Genomic DNA, 23,586 nt, shown 5'->3' on the forward strand with positions numbered 1-23,586 from the left:
ATCACCAGATAATTTGATCTCTGAGGTGCTCCAGGCCGATTAAATTACTTCGGTTTCATCTGAGTTTAACATCAAGAAGTTGCCGGTCATCCATATTTTTATGTGTCTTTAAGATATGCATAGCGAATTTTACAGAGGATTGGTTGTATCCTCCCTCATTTATCGATAAATATAGTTGAGTGTCCATCTGCATAACAATGAAAGTTTATGAGGCTTCTGACAATATTGCCCAAAGGAAGCATGTATATAAGGTAAAAACAAAATTATCCGCACAGAACCTTGTGGAACCCCGTGATTAACGCCAGGTAGTCAAGCGCCATCGCTATAAATACAAACTGAGATCGACATCTGATAACAGGATTTAAACCAAATTAGTACGTGCCTGAAATGCCAATCACTGCCCAGTCTCTGTAACAGGATGTCATGGTCAATGGTGTCGAATGCAGCACCATAGTCTAACAAGACCAGGACAGAAAGAGGAGTCCTTTATCTGCTGCCATTATAGGTTATTTGTAATTTTCACCAGTGCTGATCGCCTGTGCTGTGGTGTTTTCAAACTCCTGATTGAAATTCTCAAATAAACTATTATGATGTAGAAAGCTCGACAACTGATTTAAGTACCACTTTCTCAAGGATCTTGAGAGGAAGGGAGGTTAGGAGATCGGGTCTGTAGTTGTGTACACTTCAGATCCAGAGTGGGCTTCTTTAGGGAGAGGTTTATGTAACAGCCACCTTGAAGGAGTGTGGCACGTGGCCCGTTAGCAGAGACACATTGATAATCTACAACAGAGAGCCTGAATTAAAGGCAAAACGTCTTTAAGCAGCCCTGTCGGGATGGGGTCCAAGAGACAGACGTGTTCGATAATTGATAGAAACCGTTGAAAGTAATTGGTCACGAAGGATAGGAGAAAATCTCTCCAAATATACATACCAGTACACAGCGTGTTTCAAGGCTAATTCCACTTGGAGAACAGATTGGCACTGGTTAAGGGCAAGAGATTATTAATCTTGTCCCTAATGAGTTAAAATCTTTCATTAAAGAAGTTCATAATCGGCTGTTAACACTGAGGTTTATAGGAGATGTCGCTCCACAGAGTTGTGACTCTCTGTCAGCTCACACAGAGCTGAGAGAGAACCTGGGGTTGTTTTTATTTTTTTCTATTATTGATGAGTAATAGGCTGCTCTGGCAATATTGAGGGCCTTCTTATATGTTTTAAGACTTATCTCGCAAAACTAAGCGGGATTCTTCGAGATTAGTTGAGCATACGCCACAGTGCTCAAGCTTTTCATGACGCTTTGCTTCCAGTTTCATGGGTCTGAGGTTGTTATGTACCAGGCAGCAAACCTCCTCTTCCTCACTGTCTTCTTCTTCAGAGGCTACTCGAGTCCAGTGTCATTCTCAGAGAGCCTATGGCATCAACTCTGATGATCAATCTGGAATGAGACTTGACTAAAGATTAGACCAGAGTCCTCTGTTATATTGAGACGCGGCATCTGTTGGGGAAACAAACCATGCTGGATTAATGGTGATACATCTTGGATGGTTATGTGACCTTGGCCTAAGTAACACCGCTGTGTAATGCAATTGTCTCGCTGGTGACAGGAATGTTAGTTTTGCTTGTAGCAATAAGGCACTTACTGCATGAGTAACCATCAATATGGTGGGATGAAACAAATGATATCTGCCGTTTGTTCCACGGCCATTGCAGCTGCTGCAATGGATTGGACACATTCGGGCATGGCTTGAGCAACTGTATCCAAGCGTTTCGAATGAAACGCTACAGGTCTCATTTATCTCCAGCTGGTTGCAGCAAAACTGATGTCATAAACCCTCTTTGCAGTCCACTGCCAAAGTGAACTCCTTTATAGTTAGGTGAGCTAGAACTGTGCTACCGCAGTAGTTGTTTTGTTTTGTCAAAAGCTTCATTAGCTTCACAGGTCCATGTTAGTCTGTCGTTTAGAGCAAGTGGCTTGTCATACACTAATGCCAACAGGGCGCAGTTTCTTTAGCATACTCTGGTATGAACGCATCGGCAATAATTACACAGCCCAAGAAAAGACAACATTTGTTTCTTTGTTTCTGGTTTCGGGCATTTAATATTGCTTTCTTTCTGTCATTAGTAACGTTTTCCTTCTCCACTGATTGCATGGCCTAAATAAGTTACTTCTGCCTTTGCTGCCTGTAACTTGTCCTTGTTGACCTTGCACCCGATTTTCCTAAATGGAGAAGTAGCTCTCGTGTCCTGTTCACATGCTTCTTGAGATGTGGAGGACAACAAAATGTCGTCCACATATGTTATTATTTGGCTATCATTAGGCAGATTTGCTGCTGACACGACTTTTTGAATTTCGGCTGAGAATATTGCGGGACTTTCAGCATATCCCTGAGGTAATCGTGTGTAGGTGTACCTCTTTCCTTCATATGTGAATGCAAACCAATATTGACTGTCTTCGTGTACAGGAATAGAAAAGAAGGCGTTGCTTAAATCTATTACTGAAAAACAATTTTTGTCTGCTTCTATCTGGTTCAGAATGGTATGTGGATCCGGGACCACTGGAGCTCTGATGATTACAGCAGCATTCACAGGTCTGAGATCCTGTATCATTCGCCAGTCTTTACCATTCGCCTTTTCACTGGAAAGATAGCTGTATTACAGGAGAGCTTGGACATTCTTTCAAAACCCTGCTTTTAGTAATTCCTGGATTACGGAGCAATGCCCTTTTTGCATCGGGTTTTAATTGATACTGTCTAACACATGGTCTGAAATCACTTTTGGTGTCAACACAACTGGCTCGGCTGTTGTTATTAAACCCACATCGGCTGGTCCTTTAGTCCACAAAGTGGATGGCATGTTCTGGAGGAATTTTGGCATTGATTCCTCCAGTGTCATTACATTATCTCATGTGTCGTCTATTTTTTGTTCTCTTATCTTTGGTTCAGCCCGTACAGTGATTTTGAGGTGTACTTGAACCCAGTGGAACCGCTGGTTTCCCATTGCATGTCATCAGATGACGGAGTGGGATGCCAATCGGTTACCATGGTTGCGCGTTTAGCTCGGGGCCCCATATCCTTCCATTCGGAGTTTTTGGCTTTTTTAATGGAAACATGAGGAACGCTGTTTTGGACCTGGAACAATGGTCTGTCTGTGTGTTCCAATTCACATTGTAGCCACACATTTCCCGGAATGTCCTTCAGTAGATAGGAGGCCATAATCCTTACAAGGTCATGGGCCAAAAACGCCTGTACGTACTGTAGATCATTTTCTCCCCCCACCCTCATAGTTAAATGCAATTTCTGTCTGTGATCAGTATAAGGGCTGTTTGTTTCTCCGAATCGGTTTTTAAGCCATGTCTCTACGTCTTTGTTTACCTCGTAGGAGAAGTGTATGGTCTCACTCATCTGGGCATTGTACACTCCCTCGGAGTCTTCGTCTGACAATGCTTTTGCGACCATTCCTCCTCGCACCGGGGTCACGTATATTTTTAGGGACAACATGGCGTCTCTTCCTAATAGTGGTACTGGACATTGAGGATCGACTATGACAGGAATTTTACAGTTTCGTCCGGTCTCGGGGTCTGTCATACTTATGTTTTTTGTCACCTTGTGACGAGCTAGTTTACCATTGGCACATTTTATTCATAATGGTCTCTTCGGTAAATGTAGTGTCCGGGGGCACTTGGGTCAGTACCGTTTTACATGCTCCAGTGTCACATAAAAACTCCACTGTTTTCCCGTTACACTCAATCTTTCTGTACGGTTTTGTTGTTAATGCGTTTAACATACCCCAAGCACCACAAATGTCTAACATTACTTCATCTTTCTGTTTGTTAGTCTCCTCGTAGTCAGTCTCGTTCTCTACGAGGGTGCTGGGGCTGCTCTGTGGTTGTCATTGGGGACGTTTCCACCCCCACTTAGGGTTGGGGCATTCACGTGACCAATGTCCAACCTCTCCAGGGCCAACATTCTTCCTCATTTCGCCTCTACCCCTCCCTCGAGTCTGTCCACGGCCTCTTCCTCGGCCTCCCCGGTACCCTCCCCTTGTGGTTTCCCTCCCCTGGTATGCAGTCAGTCCAAAATCCCCTCTCGAACGTAGACCTCTGGTCCTTTGTTCATTTTCAGTTTAATGAGGTTTTTCTGCGTGCATTTGACATAATTGTGTCCATGTTAGCTGTTTCCCAAGTGACGCAGTGTTTTCTAATCCAGTCCTCTATAGGTTTCTGGATACCACGGAGGATGCCGTGTTTCAATGATTGTTGGTAGGGTGTTCCTCCCTTCCTCGTGGGGATCCCACTGCTTGCCCTGTGTTCCTCCTCGTAGGAATTGGAACTCGGAGACTGACTCTCCGGGTCCCTGTTTACATGCAGCTAATCTGCTGTGGGATGCTGATTGTTGGAACAGTGGGCGAGCTCTTGTCATAACGGCCTCTACCTGGTCTCTGTAACGCCCGACCATTGGACCGTTCAATGGGTGGACAAAGGGTGCTCCTTCGTTCACTATTCCTGTATAATCCCCTCTGCACTTCACCCATCGTAGTGTTAAAGAATATATATTATAGTTTAGCATAGCTTAGTATTGTTTGCATATAGATTATGTGTAAGATGGAAAACACTGAATGGAAGTTAAAACCTCCAGCGGAGCACTCTGGTGTCTGAGCTGATCTAAAGAAAGATAACAGTGACACCTAAGGAATGTTGATGTAAACCCCCCTTCTGCACTGCACTCATCAAAGAAGATGACTAGAGAAAGAGCTCATTGTATTCATTGTTTAGAAAGAGCAATCACAGTCCTTACCTCATCGGGAGGATAGATAACAAGGGTCCAGATGGGGCCATTTATTCTCCTTCTTAGACACTTTAAACCCTCACTGTCTCTCCTCACTGACCCCCCCTTCACCGATCCCCCTCACACGCACACACTCACACACGTGGGAAGAAGCCCCCGGTGTGTGGACGACTTCGGAGAAGATCCAGGCCTCATCCCTGAAGAGATAAGGCCCGAAGAAGTCTTCTTACAAGAGAGGGTCTATTAAATCAACTATCTCCTCTCCCCACCTTTACACAACATGTGAGCTCATTGGCAGACGAGAAGAACCAATGAAGGAGCGGCAGAGGCGGGAGCTGGCAACAAGAACCAATGAGAAGACACCCCTTATCTCTGACGAATCAGAACTGTTCCTTTCGGCTATTTAAAATGGTCACAAGACTCTAAGTCGTGGTCTTTTTCTCCGGTGCCGAGGCCATCGGTCAGAGCTCTGGAGAAGGGTCCACAAATGATTGTCCACCTGTATCCTGATTTCTGAATAAAACGCTAATAAGATATAACGTAGAAGTCTACCGCTCTTTCTTCCAGTGAGTCCTGTCCAGGTGGTGTGATGTTGTCCAAAACCAACAAATGGTAGCAGAGGATGGTTGTGAAATCCGGTCCAAAGACCTGAGGAGGACGAGCACGAGAGACCCCAGGACGGACCACTGCGTTCAAGGCCCACTCCAAGAACCCTGATCAAAACACCGGTGTACAAAATAAGGTAGGACTGAACCTATTCATTTAAATCAGTCAGATTGAATACTCTAAATTTGATCAGAAGTATTGGAAGTGAGTATTGAAACTGCAAAATGTTTTGACTTGATTTAAAATTAAAATAAAGCGTAAAAAGGGAAATCATCACAGTTTGACAGAAAGACGAGGTGGCCTCGCACGTAGAAGACTCTGCAAGAGAGCCGGTGTGGCATCGAAGACGAGGTGGCCTCAGCGTAGAAGACTCTGCGCCTCGCACGAGAAGACTCTGCAGAGAGCCGGTGTGGCATCGAAGACGAGGTGGCCTCGCACGTAGAAGTCTCTAAAGAGGCCCGGCGGCATCAAGACGGGCGGCCTCGCATCAGAACACGTGTATGCATAAACTGTGAATGAATGTTGAATACCGGTGGTGAATAAGTGTTGTCAAAGTGGAATCAACAAAGCAGAGTCGAAACCTCACGGTGTCAACGCAAGCTCTAGTCTGTTGAATTGCACGAGTGATAAATAAGGATTTATTGTTTTGAAAGGCACGCTGCCGAGTAAAGAACACATTGTATGGCGATTATGTACTACGTTTAAAAGCAGTTACGAGTTTGAGATTGAGGAGGATACGGAGAAACAAAGAGGTAACTCCGCTTAAACAAGAGCAGAAAACGTAAACACAGGCGGAGGAGACGAGCGGCTGCGCGTCCCCGCGGAGCGCACGCGCCGTCACAGACAGAGCGGCCCCTCCCCTATCCACTTAGCTGCGCGCGCCGTTTTACACCCTCGAGGCACACAAAGCAGCGAGACAATAACAGAGCAGAACAAGGACGGAAGAATTCTTTTTGAAGATAACTATTAATTGATAGTGTGTGACCATCATTTTCCTTTCTGAAACATAGTTTTTAATAAATACGTATTTTGACAATACTAACAGAAAACGGACATTTGTAGACACCCAGATAAATATAAAAGAACACAACAACAACAATTAGCCCCCTTCTTCCCGTCTACCCTCCCCAACCCACACGGTCCCCAAAGATGAATCCCCAGCCGTTGAATAACGGGTGGTGCGGACAGACTGACGACACACGACACCATGACGACTCCAACTATGTACCTGGCAGAGGAGGCAGGACAATAGGCCCATACAATTGTTTCATATGTGAGGAGCCAGGCACTTTGCCAGAGACTGTAAGAGGCCTAGAGGTAACTATTACGGAAGAGGTGGCAGAGGAAGAGGAACAGGCCCACACAATTGCTACAACTGTGATGAGCCAGGGCACTCTGCCAAGAACTGTAAGAGGCCAAAAGGTAACTATTATGGAAGAGGTGGCAGAGGAAAAGGAGGAAGAGGAAGATACAGAGGAGGAAGTTATGGAGGACCTGGAGGGTACAATGGACCCCAGGGAACCCCTGTTCAACAACAGCAACAAACTCCCCTCAACAGCCCCTCTGCAGCAGACTGCAGCACAACCACAATACATCATAGTCTGTATCCAGCCCCTCCTCCAAATCCATAAGCACTGATCTATCAACAGCCACAGCAAGCCACGTTTGCACCGCTTCAAGCTTAGTTCCCTCAAACCTAATGTCCCGCAACAGGTGGGTCAGCAGCCCCACGTTGGGGCTCAACAACAGAGAGATAATATGCATAAAAGAAGCCCGTTCAGGAGTAAGAGGAGTAACAACTGGGGCAACGGAGGCTTTAGACGAGTATTAATAACTTTTAATTATAGTCAGGCTGGACATTGGGCTAATTTTTGTCCTGATCCACCACAGGGTTAGCAGTCTCAGTCAGAACCACTTCAGTACTCTCATAATGTCTAAACCCCGCCATAACAAGCACCCAACACACAGCCACAGCCACAAGGCAATAGTGATCCACGGCACCAGGCCCGGACCAGAGACACAGAATTAGGCGTGCCCAGATCCAACAGCTGACAGCGAACTGTACTCACTGAACAGAAATGTGCCACACCCACTAGTCACCCAATGATTCAACTGGAGACTAAAGAGACACTGAACAAGAAGCAAAGGGTCCGGTGGGACAGAGTAGATGATGATGACATCACACCTCTGCATGACAACAGCCAGCAGTGGAGACTTTGGTTCAAAGTCCTGCATCCCTACTCGCCACCAGGGGACCAAAGACATTGTGCCCTTAACTACACCTTGATACAAGATGAGATCTGAGATCCTGAGGGACTGCCTGCAACACGAGATTGAGGTTCATGAAGACCCAACTGTGGAGGCTTGGAGATCTATGCAGAGAAGCAAGGAGTAGCAGCGCCGGTGAATGAACACCAGAGTTGCAGATTGAATGCAGTCGTTGACACCGCAGCTCCACATCACAGTGTTGGTCCAGAGTGGAGGCACAGAGAAGAACAATGGTGAAAGCAGAGGCTGATGCTACGGACTGGGTGCACAAACAAAATGAACACTTGCATTACTCCACATTTGAGAACATGTAAAGAACTGCACACACATCGGAGGTCCAGTTAGTATTAGAGACACATGCTTAGCCACACACATAGTAGAGAGAACACTGATCATGGGGACACTGACAACATGCGAAACTTATTTCCAGACACTTTTAGGACTAAAGGGTGAACTGATGTGTGACTGATTCTGATAGCTCCCATAGAGATAGAGTTAAAACTACGTACGATTCCAATTTAATCATCACCAGCATCCCTTAAGGATGGAACAGACTAGATATATTTTTTAAATCATAGAATGGTTGTTATAGGCAGGTGTACTGGAGAGGACGAGGGCGCCCTGGAATACATTAATTAATTAAATTTCGTAAAACTTGGAAAATGGGCCTTGATTTGGGGCCAATAAATAAATGTGTAACCCGTTCTTTACTAATTAGGCCGACTTATTATGACATTCCTTACCCAAGCACAATGATGACGCTGTGAGTTCAGACAAGACATGGTTCTCCTGCATTGATTTGACAGACGCAAGCATTTTTTATTTTATTTCTCTCCTTTCTTCTAGAAGTTGACTGTTTTGATTGATTGACAGTTTTAGAGAATAGTGGTGGGTTTACTATTGATTTCTGATAAACAATAGTGGTTATTATTACAGTAATGCCGTTAGGCGTACGAGTAATTGATTTCTCATCACCATTTCAAAAACTGAGTTTTATTTTTATTTTAGTCGGTTTCAAAGGATAGTCTTGGGTTTACTGTTTTTTGGAAAAATAGTGGTTATTATTACAGTCGTCCGTTGGACGTACGAGTAATCGATTTCTCATGAGCTGTTAAGAAACTGACACCTATATATGCGACGTGCTAAATTGGCAGTTTTGTTTAAAGTAACGAATTCTAGAGGTTGACTGTTTATTAAGATTATTATTATTGAAAAGGACGGATTTAGGAATTCCATCCTATTTCAAAAGAGGGATAGAAGCACACAACAATCTATGTTGAGGACAGACTATTAAGAGGAGGGCAGAACAAGTACAGACTAATAGATCAGATATCAGTAGGTTTAGAATCAGGGACCCCAGAGAATCATAAAAAATAATTTTTGAAATCATAAATATGCTTGATAAATGAAAAGATGTAATCTTATTTGTGTTCCTTCCATAGTTGTGGTGATAGTAGATGGGGTTCAACGTCGACAGATTCGAAGAAGAGCCGCCACTCCTGTACACATAACTTGCGAGTGTTTGATCACATCCCATATAGTGCACATGCACACACTCAAGGTATAGAGTTACAAGACGCATCAGGTCCGACAACGGAACACATTTTAACAAACTGCTGGGGAAAGTTGATATGCACTGGGCATAACCTACAAGTTTGGGTCTATATATCACCCTCAGTCTCAAGGATTGGTCGAGAGAGCCAATCAAATAATTAAGAGGATAATGTGCGAAGGCGCTTCCACTAGGTACTGATGACCATGAGATCATTACCAGGGGGGAAGACGCCACCAAGTGAGTTGATAACAGGAAGAAGTATGCCAGAGCCACCCAGAGATGGAGGTCATATGCCACCTCTGGATTTCTGTAAAATTGAAATGTCAGAATATATAAAAGCTCTAATTTCTCTCTCACCAAAAGCTCTCTCAAACCAGGTTGTTCGAGCCCAGACGATCGATCAGGAGGCAGCAGAGCCAACCAAAGTAAAAGTAGGTGACTGGGTCAGGGTCAGGGTTCACAAGAGGAAGTGGACTGAGCCTAGGTGGACTGGTCTGTACGAAGCGAAGGAGGTTACTTCACACTCGGTCCAGGTCAAGGGTAAGGCAGAGGCACCTTGACACCACCTGACACATTGTGCCCCAGCCACCTGTCCAACAGGGACATTGACAGAAACACTATCAGATCGAAAAATGTTGATGCCACAGAGGTCGTTCCGTAGGTGTTTCGGGGAGCCTGATAGCCCAGCTAGAAGGTCCCCCCGCAAACCACTATAGGAACAGCTGGAAGTCAGACAAACTGTTCTAATAGTCATGGGACTGACTCTTGTCACTATCGTAAGATTATTCATTTGAGGTTTAGAGAAGAACCTGCCAGGAAAGACAGGAAAAGAAAAGTAGGAAAGACAGGAAAAGAAAAGAAAGGAGACAGAAAGGAGACAAGAAGGAGACAGAGAGAGACGACAGGCAATGAAAGGTTGCAAAGACAGTGGTGAATTGTCTAAAGAAGAAACTGATGCTGAGATATGCTGTTAAAAGGAGAATCAGATCTGACAATGGCACACATTTTTGCAAACCAACACCTACAAGAAGTTGAGAAATATTTCTAGAGAGCACATTCAGACGGAGCAGTCTATTGCCCAATCACAGGTGATAGTCGCGAGAGCTAATCAACAATTGAAGCAATTGAGACAATGATGGCTAAATTATCCTCAAAGGAGGGAGAACATTTCTCTCCCATGAGTTATTGACATGAAGACCCATGCGGGGTCTACAGAGTTAGGAGACAGTCCTAGACTTGACATATTTCAGAGAATATTCTGAAAAAAAAAAAATAATAATAATAACTGACCAGATCTAAGTTTTTCTCCAAGCAGGTTGCTGAAGCCCACTAGGAGCCAGCTGATGAGTCATCAGTGGAACCAGGTGACTGAGTAAGACTCGAGGTTCACATGGGAAGTGGACTGAGCCCAGGTGGACAGGGTGTTTTGAAGTCATAGGACTTCACAGCGCCCTCCAGGTGAGAGGCTTCACCAAGAGAGGAGCACCGTATAACACATTGTACATTTGCAGATCAGCCGGCCGAAGAATCACAACCAGCCGCTGAATAGTTGCCTCATCAGGGTAATTCTGACTAACAGATGTGAGGTCACTTCCACACATTTCTGCCTAGGCGCAGGAGCGAGAGTTAAGACTGCAGCACAGAAAGTTGTCGCATACGACATCAACTCTCACTGTTCACTGTGTGAGACTTGCCATTAGCTGCACCACCGGGTGCGACTGTTTGTTTTCCCATGATGCTTTCAAAGGACGAAAGAGAAGATTGACGGACGAATACCTGCCTGCTATCAGATCCTAGTAGGATTTGAATATTTCTATGCCCTAGTTAAGGGCCATAGATAGGATCAATTACATTTATCATAACCAGTAAAGATAAATAAAGTTAGATTGATTGGATAAGTAATTAAGACTCTGTTGACGACGGATGGCCACTTAATAGATGATTCCTCCACACGGGTGAGAAGCTGTTCCTCCGACTCAGTTAAAGATTGCGAATTCAAGCCTAGAAAGTATTAGATACTTATTAAATATAGAAATTAAAATACAATTTTTCATAGTCAAGTGTCACATTCTATATAGATCCGGCCTAGTGGCTGTTGTGTTGTGTTTTCTCATTCTCTTCAACAGCTACACCTGACGCTCCAGCATCGACCTCCATCGTGTGCTGACTGCCTGCTGTGAGGACCTGCCATGAGGAGCTGCCCACAGGAGCATCGGACACCATCATCACCCGGCTGAGAGACTGAGGAGCCAATGAAGAGCACGCTCTACCACCCACGATGCTGCACATGGGATTTATGTCGAATCCAGGGCCCATGCGACACCAGTGGAAGAAGAACAACAAGCCTGACCAGGACGATCCAGACGAAATCAAGTTCGAGACCACCGGATAAAGACCCCATCGACAGCCGGAGGAGACGCTGACGCAGAGGACCAGAGGAGCAGAGGACCAGAAGGACTTCCAGGACCAGACCAGGTAGAAGCAGATGAGTTGCAGCGGGGACCGGATCGTCAACTGGTTATCAGGATGCCAACCTGCTACTCACCAGCCGCTAGGATGCAAGACCCCCCCCCTGCCTGACCACTCTCAATTTCACCTCTTTCCTTCGACACCTGCACACTAATGCACACAGACCTACTGACTTCCCTAGGATGGAAGATATAAGAGGGTGGATCGGAGTACCACATGACAGAAACCACGCCCCTATTCCCATCCCTAACAGAGAGAGACACTCTCCCCGAGAAATAGGTATTTTACAGGTCTTATGGGACCTTAATCTCGGCAACGAAAGATTATATTTCAGGAGACTTATTCACATCAAATGGCAGAGCTAAGACAGGACGAGGAGGGCAGGCCATGACAAGATCTGGCAGCAAGTGGGAAATAAATATTCCCAGAGGAAGGGTTCACATCCAGCGGATGTGAAAAGAGGGATTGTTAAAGAATATATATTATAGTTTAGCATAACTTAGTATTGTTTGCATATAGATTATGTGTAAGATGGAAAACACTGAATGGAAGTTAAAACCTCCAGCGGAGCACTCTGGTGTCTGAGCTGATCTAAAGAAAGATAACAGTGACACCTAAGGAATGTTGATGTAAACCCCCCTTCTGCACTGCACTCATCAAAGAAGATGACTAGAGAAAGAGCTCATTGTATTCATTGTTTAGAAAGAGCAATCACAGTCCTTACCTCATCGGGAGGATAGATAACAAGGGTCCAGATGGGGCCATTTATTCTCCTTCTTAGACACTTTAAACCCTCACTGTCTCTCCTCACTGACCCCCTTCACCGATCCCCTCACACACACACTCACACGTGGGAAGAAGCCCCCCCCCGGTGTGTGGACGACCTTCGGAGAAGATCCAGGCCTCATCCCTGAAGAGATAAGGCCCGAAGGAAGTCTTCTTACAAGAGAGGGTCTATTAAATCAACTATCTCCTCTTCCCCCCACCTTTTCACAACATGTGAACTCATTGGCAGACGAGAAGAACCAATGAAGGAGCGGCAGAGGCGGGAGCTGGCAACAAGAACCAATGAGAAGACACCGCCCCCTTATCTCCTGACGAATCAGAACTGTTCCTTTCGGCTATTTAAAATGGCCGCGCACTCTAAGTCGTGGTCTTTTTCTCCGGTGCCGAGGCCATCGGTCAGAGCTCTGGAGAAGGGTCCACAAATGATTGTCCACCTGTATCCTGATTTCTGAATAAAACGCTAATAAGATATAACGTAGAAGTCTACCGCTCTTTCTTCCAGTGAGTCCTGTCCAGGTGGTGTGATGTTGTCCAAAAACCAACAGTAGCACGAACATTTTCTGCATAACTTTCTCCATTTCCTTGCCGTTTAATTTGTAGGATTCGGCCAGCATGAACAAATCTAATACGAACTGATCAAAGTTTTTCTGTGGTGGAGTAACTCCTTCACATGCATTGGTACATTCGGCCTCCATCCATGGCCGGAACACATACGCGGGTGTGTTCGCATCATGTGGATTAGAGACTTGTAACATTGGAAATGCGTTTGCGTTTTTCGGTATGTTGGTGGGACGGTTACGTAGGCGTGTGGAAATCGGTGGGGGCTTTGGGTCCTGGAGCTCTTTAATTTGGGATATAACGGTGTGGTGACGCGGTCGTATGCTGGAGGTGATACGTCCTCCTCGTCATCCGGCTCGCTCTGTGGCTCCTCTCCGGAGCTGGACGCTGTTGCTACGGGGTGCTGGTGAACTGCTTTTACGTTGGTCTCGTCCAACTCGGTTTTTGTGTACAGGGCTTGTGAACTATTTTTCCCTCGCGTGATTTCTACGGGTCTTAATTTTTCTTTTTCGTGGGCTTTTGCCCTTTCTTTTGCTGCTCGGAACCACTGTTCCGCTTGTTTTAGTTCGTGATGTTTTGATTCGCTGAGTCTAGGTATTTTGTTTTCTATGGCGATGGTTTTTAGATTTTTACAGATTGTTTCTATCTCAAAAACATTTAGTTCGCCGGAAAAGCCGTATTTTGTTTTCCATTTTCTCAGATATTTTACACTATCTGAGTCCTGTTTGAACATAAACAATGCGTCGCCTGAAAATTCGCCTTCAGGCTTTCCGTGAGAATTACCCATTGTTTATGGTGTGATCGTATAGTATTAGTACATTTCTCGTTTCTTTACCCAAACTTGCCAATCTGTGGTTGTCTAATTGAACAGGTCGGACGCTGATTCAATAGAGTCACAGCATTCATTCACAACCACATATAAACAAACAAAGCTAAACAAACACATATAACCTCCCACGAATATGTATTAGTTCACAACACTTAATATAAACAAACAAAACAAACACATAGTTCTCCCACAATGTATTAGTTCACCACACTTATTTTTCGACAGTAGTCAACCTTTATTTCTCGCAAAAGGGCAAAACCTTATTTTTTCCGACACGTAGTCAACCTTTATTTCTCAAAAGGGCAAAACCTTATTTTTACGGCGCGTAATCAACCTTTATTTTTTTTTCGCAAAAGGGCAAAACCATACGTACTTTGTCTGGATCAGTCTCCTCGGTCTTCCGATCCGCCGGATCCCGTCAATCCACGACTGGATCTCCTCTCTGCAGAAATTATTATCCACTGCTGAGCGGTCTCTTAATCCGATGATCAGTCGGGGCCTTGCACAGGTGTCAGTGGCTCCGCAGGAAAAAGAAAAATCCAGCCGATGGGTATGTTGGGATCCGGGTCACGGCACCAAGTTATGATAGGTTTTTACCTCTTTATATCATGTAAAATATTCACGTTCAAGGAGGTGAGAAATGAATCACAGACAACGTAGTATCTTCGAAAGCTTTGGCCAAAGGGGAAGCTCGGACGCACGTGCTTCGATCACGACGACCTCAAGACATTCCGAGCCACCCTTTGGTCCAGCCTTTTATTGAAAGTTGAACACACACACCCATAACAACAGATGGAGAAGTGGAACTGAGGACATGTTGACATATTCCTTCCGTCTGGTTTATCCTCCCTTCCTTATCCGACTCCCCAGACACATAACACAACCTTCGGGTGGGAACGCGGAGTTTGGGAAGCTCCTCTGATTGTTTAGTTTAAGATACGATAAGCAAAAACATAACACACATTAATATCTCTGTCACTACTGCAACTCCCTCCTGGCTGGTCTACCTGCTAAGGCCATCCGACCCCTGCAGCTCATCCAGAATGCAGCAGCTCGACTGGTCTTCAGCCTCCCGAAATTTACCCACACCACTCCGCTCCTCCGCTCTCTCCACTGGTTACCGGTGGCTGCTCGCATCCGCTTCAAAACACTGGTCCTGGCGTACCGTGCTCTAGACGGATCGGGCCCCGTCTACATCCGGGATATGGTCACACCGTACACCCCGGCACATTCGCTCCGCTCTGCAACAGCCAATCGACTTGTGACTACTGCACCTCGAGCTAATCACTCGAAATCCAGACTGTTTGCTGTCCTGGCTCCTCAGTGGTGGAACGAGCTCCCCACTGACATCAGGACAGCAGAAAGTCTCTACATCTTCCGTCGGAGACTGAAAACACACCTTTTCCGACTATATCTGGATTAAAACACAGATTAGCACTTCAGTGGCACTTAGATAGCACTTACTTATGGTACTTTTGTAGTTCGACTATGTTGAGGAAATGTTACTTCCTGTATTCTTGTTGTTCTTAGTTTGTACTCTAGGTTGAAATGCACTTATTGTAAGTCGCTTTGGATAAAAGCGTCTGCTAAATGACATGTAATGTAATGTAATGGTATAGGTCAGTAGAGCTTTCCTCTTTAAAGTGCCCCTTTAAAATGGATTTCAACTGTGGCAGGGTGAGGTCACTTTTAATCTCAAGCATATCTCGAATACTCAAACCCGGACTGATTGATTTGATCACAGCCTCCATGACTTCAGCCTCACTGTGTCCTCCGCGGAGACCTTTATCAATCTGGTGCGTCAGATTTGTGTATGAGAGTCTGTCTTTCTGTCCTTTTTCTCCAATCTGGCCACAGATCTTGAACTCTCTCCTAATGGTTACTTCTGGTGGTCTGTTCACAGGAGAAATTAACACATTTGACGAAGCAGGACCTGATCTTGGAGGTGTCCCGCTCATTCTGTCGCTCAGCCTCCTAACTTCATCATGTAGAGCTTCACTAGAAAGCTGGAGCTGTGAATATTTTTCAGCCAAACTCACTTCATCAGTTACTTTCTGACTGTCTGATCCTGTATTTTCTGTACTTTCCTTTGTTTCTGTGCTTTCAGTATTTCCATTTATCTGATCAACTGTTTCCAACATTGTCCTTAGGAAATGCCTTGCACTTTCCTGATCTTCGTCATTAATGACATCATCCATAGATTCGTTTATTTGTCTGATTAATGCTCGTCTTGTTATGACATTACCACTTTTGATTTTAGCTTCTTGACACACCTCTTTGAGCTGACTCAGCTGCATCAACCACAGTCTCTGCGACACGGTCTCTGCCAACTCCTCAAGCTCCATGGTGTCTGATGAAGCCGCGCCCCCTTAGCTGCGCGCGGATCGTCCCCGTAGCTGCGCGCGGACGTCTCCGTCAAATCCCGCTCCTTGTCACAATGAGCCCGACGTTAATCATCCCAGCGGTGCCTCCAATAACAGGGTGAAATCTCCACCCGCCACTCTGTAATTTTCGTCTACCCCCCGTCAACAATTCTCGGCTCGCGTGACAGAGCGATGCGCGCGCCGACATCGAAGTTCTGCCGTGATGCGCGCACACGGGTGAGCACACTCTCACCACCCATTGATTGAATGCATTCATAGAAAGCAGTTTCTTTTAGGAAACGGAATCAAAAATAAATATTACTATGCAGCACGTTCTCTTTTCAATACCATCTAGGGTTTGATGATGTTATGATTAGAGATGCACCGATCAGGTTTTTGGTGCCGATCACCGATCACTGAAATCAGTATCTGCCGATCACCGATAATACCGATCACCGAGTCGATTGAAGCATTCTATTTATTGTGTAGCATTATTGCCTAGGACTATGAGGAAATACATATATAAAGCAACTCAAACATTAAAGAAATTACCGATTTCTTTAAACATTTAGGACTTTTACTTTGAAAAATGTCCTAATTGATACATTAAAATTGTTTGATTGCTATTGTAGGGGATTTCAGATATGTATGAAACACATCTGCATTATTCATTTCCTGGAACTCTTGGGGAAATCTATATACAGGACTTTTCTTAACATACAAAAGACTGACTAATTTTGATAAACTCTTCCTTGGTCCAGTAAAAATGTTTTAATGTTAGCATAATTTAAGCTAAATCTCAGAAATGATCTATAAAGATACAAAATCAGTTCATTGTTTACTTTTATATGTTCGTGTTGTGGTGACACGTAATGTAACATAATTCACCTTTAGGAATAGTGTTGCCACACGGTTTGATTAAGTGGTAACACAGGGGTTGATGCATTTCATTCCTGCTAACTCGCTATGCTAGGCAGTTGTGTTGTTAAGGTTCTCTTCCTGGATGGATATTAAAGATTGGAATTCGATCCTGAATACTCCGCCTCCGACTCCGTATCTCCGGTACTACAGTGGTGACCCTGACGTTTCTAGGAAAGTTTCCAGAAACTTAGTGAACATGGCAGAGCGTGATGTTTATGTAAAGTTGCCGGAGTTTTGGGAGCATGCGGCGGAGGCATGGTTTGCCCACGTGGAGGCACACTTCGCCTGCTGTCAGGTCCGTGACGGGGACGCAAAATACTACCTAGTGGTAACGGCGCTGGGAAGTTCCACATCGTCCAGGTTGGTGGGTTTCATCGCTGCTCCCCCGCTACAGGGCAAATACGAGGCGATTAAAGAGCTCCTCCTTAAGACATTTAGCTTATCGGCTAAGGAGAGAGCACGCCAGATTCTTGACATTCAGAGCCTGGGGGACAGCAGACCGTCTCATCTCATGGAGAAAATGCTGAATCTGCTAGGGGGGGAAGATCCCCAGATATTGTTCATGGAGGTTTTCCTGCGCCGCTTGCCACCCCGGGTCCAGACGGCGCTGGCCAACACGGCCATCACAGACCCCCGCGCCTTGGCTGAGGAGGCGGACCGCTTTTTCCTGGCGGTACGAGAGCCTGAGGCGGAGGCGTTGGCTGTGACGCTCGGCGGCCCGTTTACAGGCAGGACGGCGTGGCGGAGGCCGGAGGCGGCTATGTCTAATCAGCGTGGAGACACCGGACAGTGCTTTTACCACGCACGTTTCGGGACAAAGGCAAAGAAGTGCATCGCTCCATGCAGCTACAAACCTCCGGGAAACGGAGGGGCCCGCGCTCAGTAGTGGCCGTGAGCGTGGGCGGCACGGGCAGGCTCCTTTTCATCAACGACAGCATTTCGAAGACCCTTTTTCTGTGTGACACGGGTGCCCAGCGGAGTGTAGTTCCTGCGTCGAGGGAGGACGTCGCTCGTGGAGAGCATGGTCCGCGGTTGACGACGGCTAATGGCGGCCCCATTCGCACATACGGCGTGCGGCCTATGTGTTTGTGCATCGGGGGTCAGCGTTTCAGCTGGGAGTTTGTGACAGCGGACATTTCTTTTCCCCTGCTTGGGGCAGATTTTTTTTGTGCCCATGGACTGTTAGTGGACGTTAAAAATAAACGCTTGGTTGACGCCTTGACGTTTTCCTCCCTGGTGTGCACACTCGGCAGCGCAGCGTACGACGGACTGTCGAGCTCGCTGTCAGGGTCAGACATTTTTCTTAAACTTTTGGCTGAGTTTCCAGACCTGTCGTTACCCACCTTTTCTGCACTCACTACCAAGCATGGCGTGGAGCACCACGTCACGACGGAGGGTCCTCCTGTCTACGCCAGGGCCCGGCGGTTGAACCCTTCTAAGCTGGCTGTGGCGAGGGCGGAGTTTTCGACTATGGAGCGCCTGGGCATCGTCCGCCGCTCCGACAGCCCTTGGGCCTCTCCGCTGCACGTCGTTCCCAAGCCGAACGGCGGATTCCGCCTCGCGGGACTATGGTCGGCTCAATGACGCCACTACGCCCGACCGCTATCCGGTGCCGCACATACAAGACTTTTCGGCGCATCTGGCGGCGCAAAGGTGTTTTCAAAGTGGACCTGGTGCGTGGATACCACCAGGTGCCCATGCACCCTCTAGACATTCCCAAGACGGCGGTGATTACGCCTTTTGGGCTTTGAGTTCCTGCGGATGCCTTTTGGGCTCAAAACGCCGCTCAGATATTCCAGCGCCTGATGGATTCTGTGCTACGGACCTGCCGTTCGTGTTTGTGTACCTGGACGACATACTGCCGCCAGCGCTTCAGTGGAAGAGCACCTGTCCCACCTCCGTGCCCTTTTCACGCGGCTCAGCGATCATGGATTAATCATTAATCCTGCAAAGTGCCAGTTCGGGCTGTCTGCCATTGACTTCCTCGGACACCGCGTCACAGACGGCGGGGCGACACCCCTGCCGGCGAAGGTGGAGGCTGTCGCGGCTTTTCCTCGCCCGCTCACAGTCCGGTCGCTACGGGAGTTCCTGGGGATGGTGACTTTCTATCACCGTTTTATCGCCCGAGCTGCCCACATCATGCGGCCGCTGTATGAGGCTTTGAAAGGCAAGACCCCCCTCCAGGCGATCGACTGGACGGTGGAAACGGAGGGGCTTTACTGAGGTCAAGGCGCGTTGGCGCAGGCGGCTTTGCTGGCACACCCATCACCCACGGCACCCATCTCTATCACTACAGATGCGTCGGACTACGCGGTCGGCGCGGTGCACGAACAGTGGGTGGAGGGCGCTGGCAACCGCTCGCCTTTTTCAGCCGCCAACTTACGCCCAGAGAACGCAGGTACAGCGCTTTTGACCGTGAACTCATGGGTCTTTATTTGGCCGTGCGGCACTTCCGTTTCTTGCTGGAGGGCCGTGAGTTCACGGCGTTTGTCGACCACAAGCCGCTCACCTTCGCCATGTCGAAGGTGGCGGAGCCTTGGTCGGCGCGTCAGCAGCGGCAGCTCTCGTACATTTCAGAGTTTACCACGGACATTAAGCATGTGGCTGGCAAGTCAAACCTGGTGGCTGATTGCCTCTCCAGGGTCGTCATCGGGGCCGTCCAGTTGGGCCTGGATTATACGCGCATGGCGGCGGACCAGGTCGCTGACCCTGGCGTCCAGGCTCTTAAGTTGGAGAGCACTGGATTGCGCTTGGAGGACGTGGTGTTCGGCGACGCGGACATCACTCTGCTTTGTGACGTTTCTACGGGCCTGTCGCGGCCTGTCGTCCCCGCCTGCTGGAGGCGCTCGGTGTTTGAAGCAGTGCACGGCCTATCGCACCCCGGCGTTAAGCCTTCAGTGCGTTTGGTGGCCACAAAGTTCGTCTGGCATGGACTTAAAAAAGACGTGAGGACTTGGGCGGGGGAGTGCGTGGCTTGTCAACGCGCTAAGGTGCACCGCCACACGAAGGCCCCTTTGGAGCGTTTCCTGGTGCCGGAGAGGAGGTTAGACCATGTTAACATTGATTTAGTTGGTCCGTTGCCTCCCTCTCAGGGTTTCTCATACCTCCTCACTATGGTGGACAGGATGACTCGTTGGCCGGAGGCGGTTCCGCTCGGGTCGACGTCGGCCGCAGACGTTGCCCGGGCTTTCATTGCAACGTGGGTGTGTCGTTTTGGCACCCCATCAGACATTTCCTCGGACAGGGGCTCGCAGTTCATGTCCGAGCTCTGGAACGCGGTGGCTGGCGGTCTGGGGGTTAAGCTGCACAGGACTACCGCTTACCACCCTCAGGCTAACGGCCTCTTTGAGCTCCATCGCTCCATGAAGGCGGCCCTTAAGACCAGCCTTACGGACGGCAACTGGGTCGACAAGCTGCCCTGGGTGATGCTGGGGTTGCGTCGCGCCCAAGGAGGATCTGCAGTGCTCTCGGCGGAGATGGTTTACGGTCAGCCGCTGAGGGTTCCAGGGATTTCCTCCGGCGTCGGCTCCTGGTCGGCGAGGCCCAGCGGGCTTTCTTGCTGGGACAGCGGAGGCTTTCGCCCGGTACCTACTTCTCAGCACGGTACTCCGGGGGTTCAGGTGCCCACGGATCTACGCTCGGCTGGGCACGTTTTTATCCGCCACGACGCACACAGAGGTCCCCTGCAGCCTCCTTATGATGGACCTTTCAGGGTCTTGGAGCACGGGGATAAGCACCTGGTGGTCGACCTGGGTGGCAAGGTGGAGCACATCTCGGTCGATCGGGTGAAGGCTGCTCATTTGGACTTGGGCCAACCGGTGGTGCTCGCTAGGCCGCCGAGAAGGGGCCGCCCCCCAGCTTTGACTCCTGTCACGGGTGCTAGACCTGTTGTTCCGGTCCCTCCTCTTACGGGGACCGCACAGGCAGGAGTCGCTTTACCAACTCCAGTTATTAGGAGTCGTTGTGGTCGGCGTGTTGTTCCTCCCCGCCACGCAGATTTTGTTTATGTGTGAATTCTGGGGGGGCTTGTGTGGTGACACGTAATGTAACATAATTCACCTTTAGGAATAGTGTTGCCACACGGACTGATTAAGTGGTAACACAGGGGTTGATGCATTTCATTCCTGCTAACTCGCTATGCTAGGCAGTTGTGTTGTTAAGGTTCTCTTCCTGGATGGATATTAAAGATTGGAATTCGATCCTGAATACTCCGCCTCCGACTCCGTATCTCCGGTACTACAGTGTATGATTTGTCGACATCTTATTTTGAAAAACGGATGTTGTTTCACGTGGTTCTTTCCGCTAACTTTGCAAAACCGGATGTTGTCACTTAAATCCTTCTGCTAACTTTATCAAAATCCTCGCGCGCTCCCGATCGAATGCGTTTACCGTCAACATCAGTCTGTAGGGGCTCAGACATGTGAGAGTCGGCTGAGTCGACCCAGAGATTCAACTCGGGGGACGGGGACGCCGCTCGGTGGTGAGGATCCCCTCGTGGACCTCTCACTCTGCGGCCCTCGCCCTCGTTGTGTCTCCGCTGCGGTGCGCCTCTTTTCACACATTAGCCCCCCGGCTCTCACACACAGGCCAGCCTTCTGCTTCGGTTTTCGTCTCCTTTCTTCTTCTTCTGGAGTTAATGTCGGTTAGCAAACCAGTCATTCAGGCATTACCGCTAACTATAGTGGGTTGAAGTGTAGAACAAGTTTGTAAGCAACAAAAATATTTAATAACAAAAAAAGAAATCTGCTAATTTACTGGTCGCGCATGCGCGAGTTGATGAAAAATGTACTCGCACTGTGTCTAATTTTAGGCGCAAAATGCGACCATTTGGTCGCAGTCTGGAGCCCTGTGCCCGTCTGCAGGCAGGAGCTGCGGATGTAGTGGTCTTGGTGGGAGAGGAAGGGAACTAGTCCAGGCTTGAGAGCATGTAGGTAGGGTTGCTGGTTGTCCACCGGGTCTCTGCCAGCACGAACGGGCAGAGTGAGATCTGCCCGAAGCCCTGCACACACAGTCTGGACCGCTTTGTTGTGCATGTATCGGACCTTTTTGGTGCCGTGCTCATCCTCGCGGTGCTTCTTTTTCTTTTTTCTCTTCTTCAGGAGATATTCCTCCAGTGTGAGAGACTTGGCATTCTCGTTGTGGGGCCTTGGCTCTACAGGTGCATACAGAAATACATTTTAGAAGAGGTAGGTTACACAGAGCGGAGGGGGCTCCGTATTTTGCTTTGTGTTCGGATTTTCTAAACAATGTATCATTTATAAATCAGCATGCTTCGCACACGAGTAACATTGTTGTGCAGGAGTTACTAAACATATCTTATTTTTTCATGCACCTTCAGATTATTTACAGGACACCAAAGATCACACAATAACACAATTGTAGGGGGCATTATGTGCATTTCTATTTTTTGTTCTTTACAAATGGCATCATTTTACAGCAGATGCTTTAACCACAAACATCATTGTGTATACTGTGAACCTATTGGAGAAAATACAACATATGATGATCTCTGGACACGACTTTGGGAAAATAAAAATCGATAGGCCTACCTTTTTTATCGACACTAATAAAACAAAACTCACCCTTCTTTTTCTTGAGTTCCACGTGTTTCACATTTGCCTCGGTATTTTCCTTCTTGAGCTTCAGTTTCAGATCTTTATCCCTATGTTTGTCTTTGAAATCCTGGGGCTTGGCCTTGACCACTCGGAGAGATGTGAGAGTGAAGAGCGCAGGTGGCTCGGGGAGCACCGCTGGCTTCCTCTGCAGCTGCTCAGGTACCTTCCGCAGCTGAGGAGGCGGCACACACGGCTGCAGGTGTGTTGTACCATTGGTAAAACCGCGGTGGTGGTAGGGGGGGTGGTGGCTGTGCGGGACATGCTTATCTGCGCTGAACTTGTGGGGTTTCGGATTTTGCTGCAGCTGGTGCGGCTGGTAGGTCCGGTGCTCGCCGTGCTGGAGGTTGTGATGGTGGTGATGGAGCTTCACTTTCTTCTCTTCGTTCGCAGACTTCTCCCGTTTGTCAGTTAATGGCGACAGGTCCCGTTTCTTCTTCTTTTTCCTCTCTCTAATGAATCTATCAAGACTGCCCCTCACCTGTTCTCCTTTCACTTTGGCCCGGAGCAAGTCTACTTGAGCTGCCATCTTTGCACGTAGGCTACGTTTAAAGGACTCGGTAACTCTACTGCGCAGGTGTCCGACAATGTGTAGTCCTCCTGGCGTTTTTTTGTAGTTGATTTCCCGTCTTGTGGGTCAGTTTGCGCATGCGTAACGCCTGGCACTCTGGATTATGTAGTTGTATCAATATAGCGAAGCCTCACGGGAGTTTGAGTATACTGCGCCGACTGCGTGCCACTTCGCACGCACACACTTCTGCCCCGGTGACGTCATGGTTCAGCTGCGCGAGGCGACGCTTCACCGTTTACAGCGGTGAGAACTGTTATCATGTGA

The 23,586-nt window shown here is 47.7% G+C and overlaps 1 protein-coding gene across 1 annotated transcript in view; it reads right to left on the minus strand.

The window, feature by feature from the left end:
- LOC130200062 (lysine-specific demethylase 9) overlaps positions 1 to 23,280 on the minus strand; it is a 49,236-nt gene extending 25,956 nt beyond the window's left edge. The window contains 2 exon segments of the mRNA XM_056424011.1: positions 21,994 to 22,291; positions 22,722 to 23,280. Coding sequence (XP_056279986.1) covers positions 21,994 to 22,291; positions 22,722 to 23,280 — 857 coding nt within the window.
- Positions 23,281 to 23,586: the final 306 nt, after the last annotated feature.

This window comes from Pseudoliparis swirei, chromosome 9 (genome assembly GCF_029220125.1).
Source record: "Pseudoliparis swirei isolate HS2019 ecotype Mariana Trench chromosome 9, NWPU_hadal_v1, whole genome shotgun sequence".
NCBI lineage: Eukaryota > Metazoa > Chordata > Actinopteri > Perciformes > Liparidae > Pseudoliparis > Pseudoliparis swirei.